We start from the raw sequence: 16,939 nt of genomic DNA, 5'->3' as shown, positions 1-16,939 counted from the left end.
ACTGTACAAACAGGACATGGGAGTATTTATATTCCTCTCCAAACACCGGCACAAGCAGCAGGGGTCTAGTGGGTGATTTATGAGGTGGGAATGCTTCTTTGAACTGTGGGTTGGATGGGGGTTGCCTTTCAAGAGTGGAGAGGAACATACGACGGCTGTCTTTTCAGAAGAGCTCTCACAGTGGCTTTTACCCAGGTGGTCACAGCTGCTAGGTACTCAGGATGAAGTCCTCTCCTTCCATTCTCTCTCTCTCACTCACAGACAAAGTCAACACACCAGAGAAAGCCATTTTTCTTTTATTTATTTCCCAGAAGAGCTCTTCCTTGCACTTTCCAGACACGATACAAAACAAGCAACAGAACTTTGTTTCATGTACAGAAACAGTTTGTTGGAGTATAAAGAGTTACTGGTGATCGTTACTGAAGAATGTTGGCTTATTCCAGGGGCACTTCAGTATTCCTGAGGAATAATCATTGATTTCTCCTCCTTTCCCACTGGGATAGTCTTAGTCATTAGTCACTGTTCCTGTAAAGCAAGAAGGCTTATATTATTAAAAAGCCATTTGGGTTCCTTACATGGAAGGTGCTGCACGATGTAAAGCAAGCACTTAGCTTTGTAACATTTCCAGAAGGTAGGCTAACATTTCCATCCTTCGCTAGACTGCGGAGCTGAGCATGGAGAAGTTAAGCAGCTATTTTCATACCAGAAGCATGCCACATTTTCATGCATATAAGCTTCCATGCCGATAAAATGGGTACTTTGAAAAAACTCAATTTATCATTCAAGTTAACTATTCACAGACTGAATAGCAATCAGAGATCAAAGCCACAAAGCGCAGGAGGAAAGGCTCCAGTTGCCAAACTTCTTGTATTGTTGCACACCGATATAATCCACATTGCAATCAAAGTACAGGGTTGTGGGTTTTGGGGTGATAAGTAACACAGGCTAAATAACCTGAAAAATATGACAATTTCCTTTTTGCAAGGAAACCTTAGGCCACATAATCCTCAGCCATACCGTTATAAGCCTTGAAGTAATTGCTAGATGTTGATTTTTAATTCAGCTGAAGTCACAGTGACACCCACTTGATCAAATTACTTAAAAAGCCCTCAGAATCTTATGACCACAAATTAGAACTTTTCTGCATTTTAAGTGTTCTTTTGGCCTAGATGAATGGCTCTGCACTGGTGTTAGTGCTTCATGATCAGCTTACTAACCCAAAGGATGGGCAGCGTGATGATCCAAGTTGCAGCTAGAACAGCTGCAAAGTTGCTTTGTAATCTCCTGATTATTTGGTAGCATGAAGGTCCTCTGTCCTCTCTCATTCTCACTTAGGATTCAGAATTAAGAACTTGATCCTGACGAATCAAGAATCCAGACTGGATCGAGTCCAGGGTAACCTGGTCTGACCTCAGAGCTGACCCTGGTTTGAGGTCAGACTGGAGAACTTCCTTGAAGTCCTTTCCAACTTGAGCTCTCTTGTGATCCTATGAACTTGACAGGTTCAGAAAACTAGAAATAATTTTGCTCAAGCTAATCCATATTACATTTCTCTCTCTTAATAAAGCCGATTTTCTTACAGAATCTCACATTTTTGACAAGTTTGCATTTGAACAGAAACTCCGTTTTGTAAAGGAAGTCCTATAGAGTTTCGTTACAACAGTATTTTCTAGGAAAAAAACCCAGATGAGTGATAATGCAACAATATTTTCCATGCTCCTAACCAACAGAAATGAAATAATTTCGTTGTAATAACCCTGGAGCCATTATCCATGACACGACATTTTGGAGAGAAGTAATGACATTTAACCATTAGATGGCTTCATCCGCATCTTCCCTCTCTCAGCATGTTCAGGCTCTTTGTGCCAGAGAAAGCTAGTGGAGACAGTGCACTGGAAACTATTTGTGTAGTCTTGTGCCACGCAGGCAGCTGCGCTTCTTCTGTGAAGTGTCCTTTCAATTACCTCATGCTTCGAAGGACCACCCTTGCTCCAGAGCACAGATTAGTCCTTAATCCAAACAAAATCCTTTACTAGGCTGACCTGAAAGTCAGTTTTCTGTTGCCCAACATCCCTAGTAACAAGCATCCTTGAATGAATAATGCTGTGCAGGACATGTGAACAGGGCATTTACCATTCACATGAAGCCACAGGCATGGCATTCCAGTTTCTTTTTGGAGACATAAGTTGGAGAATACCCTCAGGACGGTGCAGAAAGCTAACACATTTTGATCCTAACAAATCTGGCCAGAAGAGTCATGCACAGAGTTTTAACTCTGGGCCGTAGCTGGCAATGTTGTATCAGCTGCATCTAAGTCAGTTTCTCTATATCGCTATCCAAAATATTTTATTCTGAAGAAGTTGTTTAAGAACCTTGTTATTAGTTCCCTTTCATTACAGGCAGCTGAAGATAGTATTTGCAAACAGGTATGTCTGGCAGGGCTGCAGAAGGCTGGCAAAAGCTCATCTGCCAGTAAATCTAAGGAGGACCGACCTCAACTTACAGCTTTAAACACATCAAGAAAAAGCCTAAAAGCACCTTCAGGCCTCCTTCATTAGGCAGACGAGAGATACAGGAGCAATTTTTGCATTCTGTGTACTTGCCATGAAGAGCTCCTGGCAGACCATCTTACTTCAGTACTTTCTGAAGTGCTAAAATAACTATAAACACATCCTGGTGGATGCCTCTGCACCAGTATCAGTGAAATGCTTTTAGCAGTATATGGCTTTGCGGATCCAAAATATGCACACCCCCCCTTTTTTATGTTCCAGATGCCACAGTGATGAATTATCATAAGAACAGCCCCAACTTTTACATGTGAAGAAATAAAGAAAATACTAACGGAGTCAGTTTGTGGACTTAGTGCACTGTAGGCAGTTTGTGAGCACACAGATGGTTCCTGCTAATTAATCTAGTTTTAAATATTTTCTCAGCATGGTCAGTCATAATACTGAGCTCATTGAAATTATCCTCTTCAAAATTATTTAAAGTGCACAATTTCTTCAGACTAATTATTACATTATTATCCAGCCAAACAAGACACAAAGCTTACAAGTGATTAGTGCTCTCATGTTGCAAAAAAAAAAAAAACCACAGATGATCAAAGATCTGCTGATATGACTTTCAGTTTCTTCCTAGTTCATCTCTTTCAAAGTCTGAAGACAGAATTTTAGCATTATTTTAGTTTTTTAGCTTTTCTAACATGTATTTTTATTATTGGTGTTTTCAGGTTGTGGGAAAACGTACCTGCAGGATCTGTTAAACTAGTTCTATGTATTCAATCTAGTAAATTTACTGCTAAACACACCAGACATTAAAATTTTCTGAAGAGCAGGGGAACCACCCCTGCTTTGGCAGCACAAGTTTCCTCTCACTAGCGCTCTTCTAGGAAAGGCAGAGGAATATCCATTTAAATGGTGTCTAGATGTACCATTTAATGCTAACCTATAAACAGTTACCAATTAATAGTAACTAGTACTGATACTTACTTTTACAAATTTACCATGGAGAAGATATGGAGACTGGAAGTCATGTTGACAATTGGAATAAGCCATTCCTAACCCCATCCCTGACCCAAAAGCGATAGGCCATGTCTTTCCTGTGGGGGAAGGCAAGCAGAGAGGAAAAGCTGAAGTCAAGAAAAGGTGATCATTCCACACAACAGCAACAGCATTGTTAAACAAGCACTGAGAAAGAACAAATTACTGGGAGAAGCATATTAGGCATTTTCAAGTTCTACGAGTCCTAAAATTGGCTAAAAACCAGACCACTTCAGAACAACAGGGGTAACAGTAAGACATCATATTTAGAATTTAGCAGAGAGCAATCTCTGAATGCAAGATATTAATGAAAATTATTCTGTTACCAAAGCATACCTAAAAAAGAATTTAGATCAGTTTTAAAACCCTGGCAAGACTGGCATGAACTGATGTCTAGACACATGGCTCCAGTAATTTGGCTCAGGGTTTCCTGCAATTCCAGAATCTGAGCTGAGCACAGTAGGAGCTTAGAGCGACGCCGCATGCAACAACCTTGTTACACAACAGTTAAAAGTTTAGGTAACCCCATTTCAACTGAAAAGATGTGACCAATAATGAAAGAATTGGTCTAACATGCTGATGAAGTTTTACACGCCTCAAAGATTTCTTGGTTTTAAGCTGTACCTACAATAGACAGAAATTAGGAAACCAGGCAGTCGAGATTACTGAGCATACTCACTTTTGAAGAAGATGACTGAGAAAACAATTCCTAATCCAAATCCAGCACCTGTAAGAAGAAATGCAGTGTGTAAGGACTAACATAATGCAAAGTAATGGAAAGTTATTTAGTTCTCTACATTAATTCCTTGTTCCAGCTCAGGAATATCAGATGTTATTTCATCTGACGTGTTATTTCAGCACGCCAAACAAAAAGGTTCTTAAAGAACAATTCTGAAAAAAATAATTCTTGCTTTCTTAAGTAACTGGAAGCAGCTAATTCAGAGTAGAATCCCGACACATACAAGAACATTATCAGAAAGATTTGGGAAACAAACCAGACTCTCATCCCAGGGAAAGTTACTGAATTTCTGTCACCATCTACAATGTGGAATTAAGATTTATTTGGCTCATTGTCAGCAAATGAGAAACACTTAAATGAAAACTTATTGTGTCCTTGAGCTTTAGATTTTGCAGATTAATATCTTATTGTATTTCGTTTATCTCACCACTTTAACTACTTCAATGTGTGTCCTGAGGGCAGCAAAACTCTGATGCTTTGTGTTACCCTATACCTTGTAAAAAAAAGCTCCAGGCTGCTTATCTTTCACATCCACAACATTCATTATGGAGCATATTTAAGCACATTAGGAATGAATGACTTTTCACGTCCTTATACTATATATAGAAATAACTGCAGCAGCTGAAAAAAAATTTATCCTAGCACCATTAAAGAACTCAGCTGGCATATTTAAAAATAATTTTTGCTTTCCTTGGAAGGTGTGCTTATGATTTTTTGCAAGAAGTCAGACAAGTCTGCAAAACCCCTCTCACGACTCAATAAATATAACAGTGAAAACTTTGAGCTCAGTGGGTAAATTCTACCTTGTTATAGCCACCAACAACAAGAATTTTAGATAAGGCACCGAAGTACAAAAGTTTAAAAAAAGAAAAAATAAATCAGTCATGCATACACTCATTAAATAAACACACCTAACAGTTTCAGGTTGATTTTGCAGCAAACACATGCTGTTATGGGTTTCAATTCTCTCCTTTCAATACAAGAAATCTAACTTAAGTATAATGAGTTTTATTAAATGACTTTTTTTTAAAAAAATATTGCTAAAAGCATGCAATCCTTGTTTAAGCTCCTGTTGAATGCATTACTAAGTGGGTTGAGACCAGAACAATGCCAAAGAATCCTATACCCTCTTGGCATATAGGAGTACTTTTTTTTTTTTTTTTTTTTAAAGTTTCCTTCTGTTCTTTAAACCTTTTTCCCTGCAAAAAGTACACTAATGGTAGCTCCTACTGAGGCACAGATTATTGGAACAACACCCCACTGCACTACCTAGTAAGTGAACCAGGTACCCCATGCTTTTCACTGATTAAAACCCCCTCAAATATTAGAACAGAGATGACCCAACAGATGACCCGAGCAAATCCCGTTAAGTTTACTCTCCTGTTCGGACTTCACTATCCATACTCACCAAGAGCTGGAAATCAGAGTTGCTTTTGAAAACTCTTTTCATTGTACCACAGCTTTTCAATTGTGATGGAGGTAACTACTTTACCAGGTCATTACAACTCTGGGGTAGGCTTACAAAACATGCAACTGCAGGGAAGAACTTTGACCGCCTGCCAAGTGGTCCTGACACAACTCCCCCAGACATTTTAGAAACCAAGCATTTCACAGAAGGTCAGGTTCTCACTCTAATCATTTGCACAGCTAAGGAAAAGGCTCAGTTCCTCAGATGTCTGGTCAGTGCTTCAGGGTTTTTCTGCATTTCAGACAGTAAGAGATGCGCTACTTGGAGCATCTCGTATAAACAGCTAACTACTCATACCGTGTCACTGACCGGCATTTACACGCAGGCTGGAAGAGACATCATGCACTTCTAAGAGGAGGAGTTCATCCGTGCTAATTCCTCCACTCCCCCTCCCCAAGTAGAGCCTTCCTTCTGTACCTTTGCTATAATACAGCTGCTCTTGGCTCTCGTAGAATGTTTATGCTATTAAGGACAATTACTATCTTCAAGAATTCATCCAACGGACAACTGTTTGGCCCTCTGACCTGACTCCTTCTGCCAGTCTTTTCCTGCAATCTGCAGTTATGCTGCCTTTTTGGTTTGGGCTGTTGCACTATAGGTCTGGAAGGGACTTTCTGGAGGCATTACTTTCTGTTCAGACAGCACTAGGCGTTGTTTGAACTGTCCAGGTCAGAAGGCCTGTCACGCAGCGAGCGATACTGGGTCCCACGCTTCCTGTCCAAGAACAGATCCCCTCTGCCAATCCAAACAGTTTAGCTAATCAATGAGAAATGATTTACAGGATGACAAATTCTGCATCACCTCGATGCAGAGCCCAGGCAGTTTCTAATGTCACCATATTTTCCACGTTACCAGTCAAACCCACATTCTTCTTACCAGAGTGGTGGTAAACTGCTTGCTTTCTTGTCTTAAGAAAAGTCTGCACTAAGGAAGCAGCTATAGTTAATACACTTTCTTTCCATCTAGAGACAGAAATCTTCATTATCTTGTATTCTTTTCACCTCCTTCAGATGCTCTCTCAAGTTACACCCCCATTTCTAAGGGTGCCGCACAGATGCCATCAATGGTGCTTCCTGTTGGCTGTGGGGGAAGCTACAGGATACACTTAAAGGTGAAAAAATTATTTTTCCTGCCAACTGCAATTCAGCCTAAGCCTAAAACAAAACCGAGGTCTTCCCATGCTAATACCCAACACCACTGTTAGGCAGATGAAGTCCAGTGTGGCTGACTTGTTAAGACAGAATGGTCTTTCCTAAGAAAGGTTTTTTCCTGAAGTAGTGATAGGCCTGGTTCTAGGGAAGGGATTCTTCTCTTGCATAAAAGCGCACAGTATCGATTTTAGAGGATATTGCTGCACCCTATCCCAGCAGAAAGGGGAATACAGTGGCTGATTATTTTCAGAAGATGATGGTAAGATATCTAGGGCCTTGCTTTAAGTAATGAAAACACTACAGAGAAGCAAAGGAGAACGTCCGACAGCTAAAGGGTTTTTGTTTTCTGTACAAGAATGCAACTTGAGAAACAAAGCCAAAAAAGTACCTTAGCTTTCCTCATCCCAAAGACAGCTCGGTTCATTCCTTTTCTTACTGAGGAATAGATAGAGCCTATGCTGAAAGCTGCTGCTAATCGCAACACCCGACCAACAAGAAAAGCTCAGATCTGCCCCCTCACGTCAGCCAGTCCATATACAGCATTTGCTCTTTCCTACTTGGGTTTTAACGTTTAAGCACCCGTTTTAAGTTAAAACTGGAAGCTTTAGCTACATTTAATTTCTTAGCCCACCGGGTTAAGAACCTATTTCTGTGGATAGTTTGTCACTCATCTTTATTCCACTAGAAAGTATTTGTGGTTATGCGGTCATTTCCTGTGTCTCCAGGACCAAGGGGGAGCTAAACCATCTTGTCTTGGAACCAAAGTAACACGTTTCACTTTAATTCTATATAAAGTTACACCCGAGATAAACAATGGCAAAGCTGTTGATGAGTTTTACAGGTTTAAGTTCTCACATGCTCAATTTCCTTTTAAAGAGGCAACATATTGCTTCAAAGAGCCTCCCACCTGACCAGGGGACACTCAGTCTGCAGCTGTTTCTACTAAAGATCAGCACCTCTAGGCCAGGCTTTAACTTCATAACAATAAAACATGAAAGGTTTATCTTACAATGAAAACAAACGAACATGGAAAAGCTAAGGGCTTGATCCACACCGGGCACATTTTCCCTCCTTTTCTTGCATGACAGACTCTTTGGAGGAAAAGGCCACAGGAAAGAGTACAACACATTTTTCACCTCCTCTGACAGTTTAAAATGTTTAACTAGAAAAACAGTCTCTTCCACTCTACATCTATCATTTCAGCTTAAAGTCATTTACAGCCAGTCAGTGTCAAGGGGGGACAGGACAGTCCCATGGATATCTTACTCCCGCTGCCCAGTAAGCATCCTGGCCATACGGACCAGCACAGCCACACGGAATTGGTATTAGGCAGAAAGCCCAGTCTCCAAAACTTTTTCATTCTACTTTTTTGGCTTCTACACCTTCCAAGAAAAATGTCACAGTACCTCAAATCAATCTAACACACAGAAGAGCACGCGCCGTATACCCAACAGGACATCATAAAAGTGTCTTGGAGAGAAACACAAATCTTCAGCATGGGCTCCTGCCCTGTAAGAACATCTGGGAAAAGCTTTTTCTATAAATTTAATCAACAGTCCCTCCAACAGCAATACTATGTGGTTCTTTCCTAGGCTACCCAAGTAGCTATGGGCCGAAGCAGCTATTAAGACTGCCACACCTAGATATAAGTTTAAAGCTGTTGAAGAAAAGCAAAAGAGAAGGACTAAAATATGCTTGTTGACATCTGGCAAAGGTGTTGCAGTTACTATAGCAGCTGGAAGTTTTTCAGTTACTTCATCTGATGACAAAGAAAACTATTATTTTCCTCTGCCATTTCTTATACACAAATACAAAACAGAGCTTCAGCCTCCTCTCCTTCAGATTCTGTTATTTTACAATTAAAAAACCAAAATGATTGAAATAAAACGAAGAAGGAGCTCCTGGAAGATGGCCTCTTGTTCCAAGAAAATAGCAACCACTCTGTACAGCTCTTTAAAATAGGTCACGGACACATTGCAGCAGAGAAGATTTCTTCTCAGATAGAAAGACAGCTTCCATTAGGATCAAGAAAATCTACCGAGCTCAGTTAGCTTCTCTCTGGGGACAGTGACAGCAACAGCTTCAAGGTCCAACAGCAGATCTCATCCACAGGCCTGATGCACTGGAAGCTGCAAATGAGCATCAGCTTGTTCCAGCACTAAAGTTTGCTTTTTGTAAAGAAATGCCCAAGAAAAGTAAAAATCTTCAAAACAAACAAAAAAGGCAAGCAACTCAAAATTCTATTCTCCCTCCTGTTGTGTGGTGTTCCGTCCTGTCCCCCTCCAATCCCACTTTGACAAGACGCATAGATAATTGTTTTGCAAAAATGGGGAGAAGAGGCTTCTCCATACACCAGGGCAGTACTTAGCACTGGTTAGAAATCTGAGACCATGAAATCACTTATTTACAGAAAGAACTAATTTTAAGCAGACTCTTAGCAAGGTCTTTCGTGGCAGGAATCAGATTTTCTTCAAACACCAACTTTAAAGCTTTCATTCCCATCTCCCCCGTTGTGCAGACTGTTTGCATAGCAGCCAGAAAAATGAGCAAGGACACTAGAAGAAAACATTGGGAAACTATATACCAAGTACTCGAGGAAGACGCAGGAAAAAAGTGTGTTTTGTTTTCTTCTAGCATTTGACTGTAGTAACACAGAATACTTGGAATGACGGAATATAAATATCCAAGTATCACTATAATACAAAAATCCCGGCATGCTTTCAGGGGCCGCTTTCACCCTGAAGCACCCCTGCAGTTCAGCCGCTGCCCGAAGGCTAACTTTCGATAAACATCAGTACTTTTGTGCATGGACACACAGCAGCGGGAAGTATCGCTGTTAGCCCCAGCAACCACAGTGACAGTCTCGTAGCTGCACCAGAACCTTTTCATCCTCGCACCGGTGAATGAACTGGTGAATGAACTGGTGAGACGAGAGGGCATGCACATTTCCTCACTCTTTTAAAAGGAGAAGGGGAGAAGAGTAAAAGATGCTCTTTGAACAGACACTGCAACAAAGGTTCTCATCTATACTGCATCAGGCTTTTAGACAAAAATCAGGGTTGCACTCGCTTTAGAAGGATGTATATAAGGAAACAGCAAGGTATTTGTAATATGGGAAATACCCCTGACAGAAAACTCTACCTTGTCTTACCACAATAAAGTATTCCACTAGTGGAAAGTAATAGCATTGCTAAAGAGAAAAGTTTTGCCTCACTATGAGAGCTCCCCATCATGCTTCTTCACACGCATCAATGTAGCTGACCATTATTGATGTCTACTGGCCCAGCTAAGGTATAGAGGCAATTTAGAGCAGGAAGAGTTACGGTGGCATCTCATTAACAGAAATCCTAAGGAAGGAAACTTGACCCTTCTCAAATCCCTCACTATCAATTTATTATCATCAAGGACGTGCCAGCAGCCCTGGAAGGACTTTCCTCAGAGAGCTAAAGCTGACTAACAAAGAACAAAGAGTTGTCCCCCACTACTGCTGTAACACCTCAAGGACCAGATGAGTGGTTTAGGCTATCGCTCAGCTACAGTTCCCTTCCCCCGGACAGCATCACTGTGTGCCACCTCCAAAGAAGACACAGCTAGCACCTCACCAACACACTAATACGGAGGACAAGGAAGTCGGTGCACTTTGGTTTCATTTCCAGCAGAGGAGACCTTGCACAGTCTCAGGTTTTAAATGGCTGCACTATCAGACAGGTGTCACAGCTCTTCTTTTGGGTTTTCTTGCACACCAGAAGCACTGCCGAGTGCAGGCTGGAGCAAGGGGCCAGAAGGGCTTCTGTTAGTGAGCTGATGGGGCACGTCTAGGCAGGGCAGAGCTTCCTGGCTCCATCAGATGGCCAGCCAAGAGGAAAAGCAGGACACGATGCAGTTAGAAGAAACCCAGCTTCCTAAAGATTCTCCTGTCTTTTTCTTCCAAAAGACGATAATAGCCCTTTAATTTGTAGACAGCCATTGTATTCAGAACTCTGCTAACAATATCACTAAATATCACTATTAGATTTTTTTCCTAAAAGCCTATTCTCAGAACAGCATTTGTTCACCTCTTCCAAATATAGCATTTTTTTGTTGGCTGTTTTGCCTCCCTGCACAGCCTAAGCCCTAAGCAGTTAATATTTACACTACTTGGTCTGCTACAAGATACAACTAGTAGAATTGGATCTTCTCCCGTGCAACAAAGGAAAATAACTTGGGGTTACAAACAAAGCTCACATAACAATGCAGTTGTGTGCTCACATAATATTTGTGTTATCCAGTATCAAAAACAAAACCCCAAATGAAGAACAAGTCATTTGACCTGGTAGCTAAGATCGGATGGCCACGTTACAATTGCCAAGCAAAAAAAAAACCACTTCAAAACAGGAATTTCAGGATTTTTGTATATTTAGAGAAAGTCTAATCCAGTTTTCAGAAAGTATACATGTTTTATCATTATATGGACTGACTTTATCCTACTCATAACCATGTGAAGGATTATTTAAAAATACTGACATTGCAATCCATACAATGATTCTTTCTGAAATATTCAATCTGTGGAACGACACAAACAATACAATTTCACCCTGCCATTAAAAGAAACAGCCATTCAAGCAGGCCAGATAATGCAAGCCAGAAAAAATCATGTAGCAGTTGCAGGAGAATTAAAAGTGCCCTTTTCTCTCAAAAAATTCCTATTAAATGGAAATTAGAAGCATTTTACTTTCAGATGTCAAAACAGAGGATTAGAGGAAAATGAGCGTTAGTACACTGGGTTTTCTACAAGCTTCCAGGCTGAATTTTGATCAAACACAGACATCAGAACATTTGTCTCCTGAAAAAAAATAAAACACAAAAAAACCTTCAGCACAGCAACACAACACACTAAGCCAAGAAGCAAACAGCTTTCCTAGGATTGCCTTTCAATATCAGGTAAATTACAGTGTTCAACTCATTTAAAACTACAACAGTTTCAAAACAAACCAAGACACACAGACGCACAAATCTCCTTCCCCTTACACACATACTCTTTATTGCCTCACCGTTCCCTGGAAACGGCATATAATAACAACTTGTCCAAAATTATAGCCTCACAGAGAAAAAAAACAACTCTGTCGGTCCTTCATGAGTAATTGTCTTTCCAAATAAACAGGCATGAACTATCAATCAGTTAAACAAACAACCAAACCCTTTAAACAGGGTTTGAAGCTGGTAGGATGGAAGAAGACCACAATACTATTTACTTCCCCATCTCTTCTCTGCAGAGCTCTACTGATAAAAAGGAAGAAATGGTTGTGAAGGCTGAAGAGGACACAGGAATTTGTAAAGCTGGGCAAGGTGGGAAGTAAAAGACAGACATGGTAGCTCAGTTCTCCTTCCCCACACATGAAACAAGCAACTTTTCTGATAGGTAAGAAAAAAAATCAGCCTCAGGAAGAAAGACAGAACAGAAAGGTAAATTATTTAAATGACTGCATGGGTGAAAAGTCTTGAGAATGGTGCAAAGCCAGAGCCAGCATGATCTGCACCACCCGTCAGAGAAACCGCCCGGTCGGCCAAGAAAGCACAACCCAGCCCACTACACACAAAGCACTGTGGTTATACAGCTAGATTGGGAAAGGGAAGGGGAACAAAAATACCTAGACCCATCCTCATCATTACCAAAACAAATAAATGTCAGTCCTAATAAAAAGGAGGTGAGCACATAAACTCCACTGAATGATGTTCCAATGTTTTGTGCAGGCTTACAGAGGTTTACAGTACTTAACTCTTTGGAATTAAATACTGTCCCAACAACGCCTGACAACAAACTCTGTTTTGAACTAACAGGAAAAAGAAAGGACTTTTAATACTAAATTACAAGATGCACACAGGTCATGACCAAGAGGTCAAAAATATAATACAGCATTTCAAAAGAAGTACCACAAGATAAATATATATTTTGGACATTTTAGTGGCAGGAGATCAAGTTTCTTCCAGGAGCTTGATCTCCAACTAAAAGTCCAAACAACACAACCAACCACAAATACACTGGCTTACACAACTGCAGTGGAAAGCCTGACGGATTAATACAAGGTAGGACAGGCCACACAGCCTCCAGCTGTTATTTAATAGCATACTATTGCTGATAAAGTCATCCTGATACCTTCTACCTCCCTTTCTCATTCTCTTCTGTTTCCCGTATATTTCCAGCCCTCAAATTAATCCACAAGACTTATCTGTCTCTACAGTTCTCACAGACATGGGAAAATAGTCATGCATACAAGGCTTCAGATATTCAGTGCTTTACTTTATTTACAGGGTCTGGAATGGGAAAACACAAGGCTAATCACAATGCTTGTTTTCCCCCAGCCATTGGCTGGAAAGGTCTCTCTTGCAGTAGCACTCAGGAAGGATGCAAAGGCACGTATGGGAAGGAAACTGTGGCCACCAAAAGGAAAAGTCCGACAAAGAAGCGAGGATTTAGTAAACTTCCATATCCCACAAAACAAGCGGCTAAATTCTCAAGTTTATTTTCTCTTTCTTTCCAGTGTAACCCTTGATAGTTTACTGGAAACTCCAGCAAACTTTGCAGCAATATTAGAAAAATAATCACAACCACACAGGTTTTTAAAGTCCTTTCGGAGAAAACAATTGTTTCCACTGAGGTAGTCTGAGAAAGTCTGTGTTATCAGCACTCAGTTAACACTTTGCATAGCTAGGCCACCAACTCACTTCACATTTAAAGGCCATCATCATCTTCAGTCACAAACTACTGGAATATAAAGCAGTTCTGGGTTGTTCGACTCCCAGAGCTCAAACCGAGTCATTTGCTGTTAATGTCACAGAGGAGGCTGCCAGCACAGATGCTTCAGTTACTGGATCAATCGTAAAAGCACACAAAACAGAAAAACACTATCACACATGAAGAGAAACAGGTATCTGAGGCCATCACACTGGTTTTAGTGCTAAGGATAAAATGAAAGACCTGCAGCCCATGTGCCTTTCTTAGGCAATCCAATGAACAACCTGAGTTTTACTGAGACCTCTACTCAATGCCATCATGAAGCTGACACTGGGAATCTTTGGTCTAGAGCACTAGCGCAGTAAGTCTAAGCACATATTCTTTCTTCTCTTACCACTTTAGGATGGAAGAAAACACCAAATTAAAATGACAGGCCTGCTGAAGAGACACGCTGCATCGTAATCAACCCTGTATCCACTTCTTTCAGCCTCCCGGAGAGACCTTCCATGTACAGGATTCCCACATGTACAGCTGCAGCATGGAACAAGTTCTTGTTTATAATGTGGCATACTTAATATTTTATGATAAAGCAACCAATGCTATGGAAACATAAACATATCTGGATATGTTTGTCAGACAAACCTGAATAGAATTTCATAAGGCAAAACATTGCTCTGGAGCACTTGACACTTTTCAAAGGCTTGTTATAAACAATGGAAGTTTCAGTTTACTTAAAACTATTAAACATCTTTTCTAATGGAAAAGTATTAGGCAACTAAAACCCCGAGTTCCTCGTCAGCTTTCAAGCATAAGGCCACTACAGCAACATGAAATAAACATTCACATTTCTCAGATATTATTTATGGTTTTCAAAGAGACTTCTGTATCAACACGGAACACACACCCATTGTGTCAGATCCTTCTTCCTCTATACATTGCACTTAAAGATTTGCTTCGGTATACACACTTCACAAAGCCACAACCTCTGCCTAGTCCATTTGCCAGCCTGCCACATGAAGAGCACCGAACTGCACATACACAATTACGGTCAGTCATAAAACTCACATTTCTAAGCAAAACGTTATGAATAGTTTGTTGCAGATCTCAAGCACTGCAGGCATATGCACACTCTGAACTTTAAGGACAAATAAGCATGGTAGAAAACCAACAGAGCTGTTCCCCTACTTAAAGAAAAGGCACAACTGCCTGCAGGGTTGGGACACCGGACGGAAAGCTTCTCAATGTCAAACCACGCACACCGTACTAAGTAACACATGCCAAAGCTATCAGCGTGTCACGCCGCATATTGCTTTTAATAAACACAGCCCACCTCACACGCTGAGTGATGTGAACAGCTCTGCAGAAAGAGATTTCGAAAACCAAGCCGCCGTCATAGCGAAACTAAAGGCGGGCAAGGTCGTGGCACTGAAGGACCCGGTCATGACTGCCCAGGGCCCATTCATTCAGGGCTAGAGGCGTCCCGCTGGCCCCGGAGCTCAGCGCAGAGGCAGATTTCCCACGGAAACCCCTCATCTTTACCGGAGAGAGTAACCAGAGCTCACAAACGACCCTCCGCTACCGGTAAGAGGGGGCCGGGCCGGCGAGCGGAGCCCGGGGAGCCGCGGGAGCGGGCCCAGCGGGGGTCGGTGCCCGCGGCCAAGGTCACCTTGCCAGGCCCGGGGCCGCCCGGCTCCTTCCCGGTCCCCGACCCCCGGGGGGCAGCGCTGCCCTGCGCTGAGGGCGGAGCCCCAGAACAACCCCGCCGGGGCCCACCGCGCGCCGGGGCCGCCGCCGGCCTAGGCCGGGCCCGGAGCGGCGGGGAAAACACCGGGCCTCGAAGGGCCCTTCCTCGGCGGGCCCGGCAGCGCCGACCTGCCCAGCCCCGGGGGCACCCGGCCGGCCGCCACCGCTCCTCCCCGGGTCCTCCCCCTCCGCCCTGCCCTCCCCGCCCTTACCCAGCTTGACGGCGGAGTCCGCCAGACACCGGTCCCACTTCCTGCCCAGCTCGCCCTCCGACGCCATCTTGGCCGTCCCCTCCCACCTCAGGCCCTGCCCTCGCCTCCTCCCCCGCCGCGCAACTCTCGCGAGATCTCCCGGCGCGGCTGAGGGGGCACCTCGCCACCTCTCGCGAGGTTTCCTCCCGGCCCGGCCGCCGTTGTCACGGTTACCGGCAGGCGGGCGCCATGGCTGCCGCCCTCCACCTCGGGGCCGGCCTAAAAGCCGGCTTTTCCCCTCGGGACCCGGCCCACCGCAGCCCTGGCCCTTCCTGGGCTCTATCTCTTCAGACGGAGCTCCCGCTGTGTCCTTGTGAGGGCTCGTACCCCTCAGCCTAAGGCAGGATCCCCATCCTCTCAGAGGCCCCCGGCTTGGGCCCACTCCTGTCGACCTGCTCCCCTCAGAGCTTTCACCCCTCATCCTTGGTAAGAGCTGATCTTTGCTGTAGGGTCCTATCTCTCTCACTGCAGAGTTAGGATATCCCGCTGGACAGGCTTTCCCATGTAGGCTTTCCCTCACCAAGGCTCGCAGAGGTGCTGCATCCCACACAGCTCCTGTATCTTTGATGGCTGTCCTCAACATCTCTTCAGGGCCTGAATTGAGGTACAGGTGTGTGAAAGAACCTGCTGTTGTCAATCCCTATCGATGTCCCAGTGATCACCTCTTTTACTTAAGAGCAACCTAGGCACTACACCTCCTTACTTAATTGGGAAAAGGAACTGAATGATATCAGGAAAATAAGAATGTCATAGTCAAAAAGTTATTCCACGCAATAGGATGCTGCTTTTAGAGTAAGGAGCTGTGGGAAGGGTTCTCAATGATTTATGGGTCGTTGCTCATCCCATACTGTGCTGCAGCGTGGTGCAGCAGCAAATGTAAGTGAATTGTTTCAAATTTAATGTAATGAACTTTATATTGCAAATGTTGCGTAGGCTTTCTGGAAGTCATTCTCCAGAAGCCTTGTGAAAAAACACAGAGTGTTTTTCAAGTAATAATGTCCCCATTCACACTTAGTAAGGCAATTTTTAGCTGCAATCGCTTGTTTTGATTTCTTCAAGTTCTGACAGTCCTCCTTATCAAGGTGGAGAGGAGGAGGCTCCACTGCTTTGTAAAACTGGAAGTTCTTTAAAAAGTCAGTTAAAGACTAAAGCAAGAAATAGACATCAAAACTCTCCGAAGCTGGCAAAATTTTTCTGAAGTTTTTATTTTTCATAGTCTTTCATTTGTATTAAAAGAATAACTGGTTTTGATCTAGAGCAATGATGATTTTTCCTGTATTTGGTTTAGTTCAACTCCTTCACATATCACTAAACAATCATAATTGCCTATTACTTT

At 42.7% G+C, this 16,939-nt stretch overlaps 2 protein-coding genes across 3 annotated transcripts in view; one reads left to right on the top strand and one right to left on the bottom strand.

Moving 5' to 3' along the window:
• Positions 1–280: 280 nt before the first annotated feature.
• On the bottom strand, positions 281–15,672 carry MICOS10 (mitochondrial contact site and cristae organizing system subunit 10). The gene is made up of 4 exons (XM_075114253.1): positions 15,565–15,672; positions 4,219–4,266; positions 3,489–3,598; positions 281–525 (listed from the first exon to the last, which is right to left on the bottom strand). Exons 1-4 carry the CDS (start codon positions 15,629–15,631, stop codon positions 517–519), a joined length of 234 nt encoding a protein of 77 aa, XP_074970354.1. The 5' UTR covers positions 15,632–15,672; the 3' UTR covers positions 281–516.
• Positions 14,958–16,939, top strand: part of CAPZB (capping actin protein of muscle Z-line subunit beta) — a 71,344-nt gene continuing 69,362 nt past the window's right edge. Inside the window, exon 1 of one of the 2 annotated variants that reach the window (XM_075114250.1) lies at positions 14,958–15,190. The gene's annotated coding sequence lies outside the window, so the exon portion shown is untranslated. The remainder of the gene's footprint in view (positions 15,191–16,939) is intronic. The other variant, XM_075114251.1, reaches the window with a different exon arrangement.

The sequence above is a fragment of the Phalacrocorax aristotelis genome, chromosome 19 (assembly GCF_949628215.1).
Source record: "Phalacrocorax aristotelis chromosome 19, bGulAri2.1, whole genome shotgun sequence".
Classification (NCBI taxonomy): domain Eukaryota; kingdom Metazoa; phylum Chordata; class Aves; order Suliformes; family Phalacrocoracidae; genus Phalacrocorax; species Phalacrocorax aristotelis.
This window is presented reverse-complemented; position numbering and strand designations above follow the sequence as displayed.

Bases quoted from the DNA above. Each gene is read 5' to 3' on its own strand.
- MICOS10 (XM_075114253.1), bottom strand. From the start codon at position 15,631: ATGGCGTCGGAGGGCGAGCTGGGCAGGAAGTGGGACCGGTGTCTGGCG. The intron at 4,267-15,564 runs GTAAGGGCGGGG...TTCTTCTTACAG, and splicing joins GGACTCCGCCGTCAAGCTGG to GTGCTGGATTTGGATTAGGA. The intron at 3,599-4,218 runs GTGAGTATGCTC...CTTCCCCCACAG, and splicing joins CTCAGTCATCTTCTTCAAAA to GAAAGACATGGCCTATCGCT.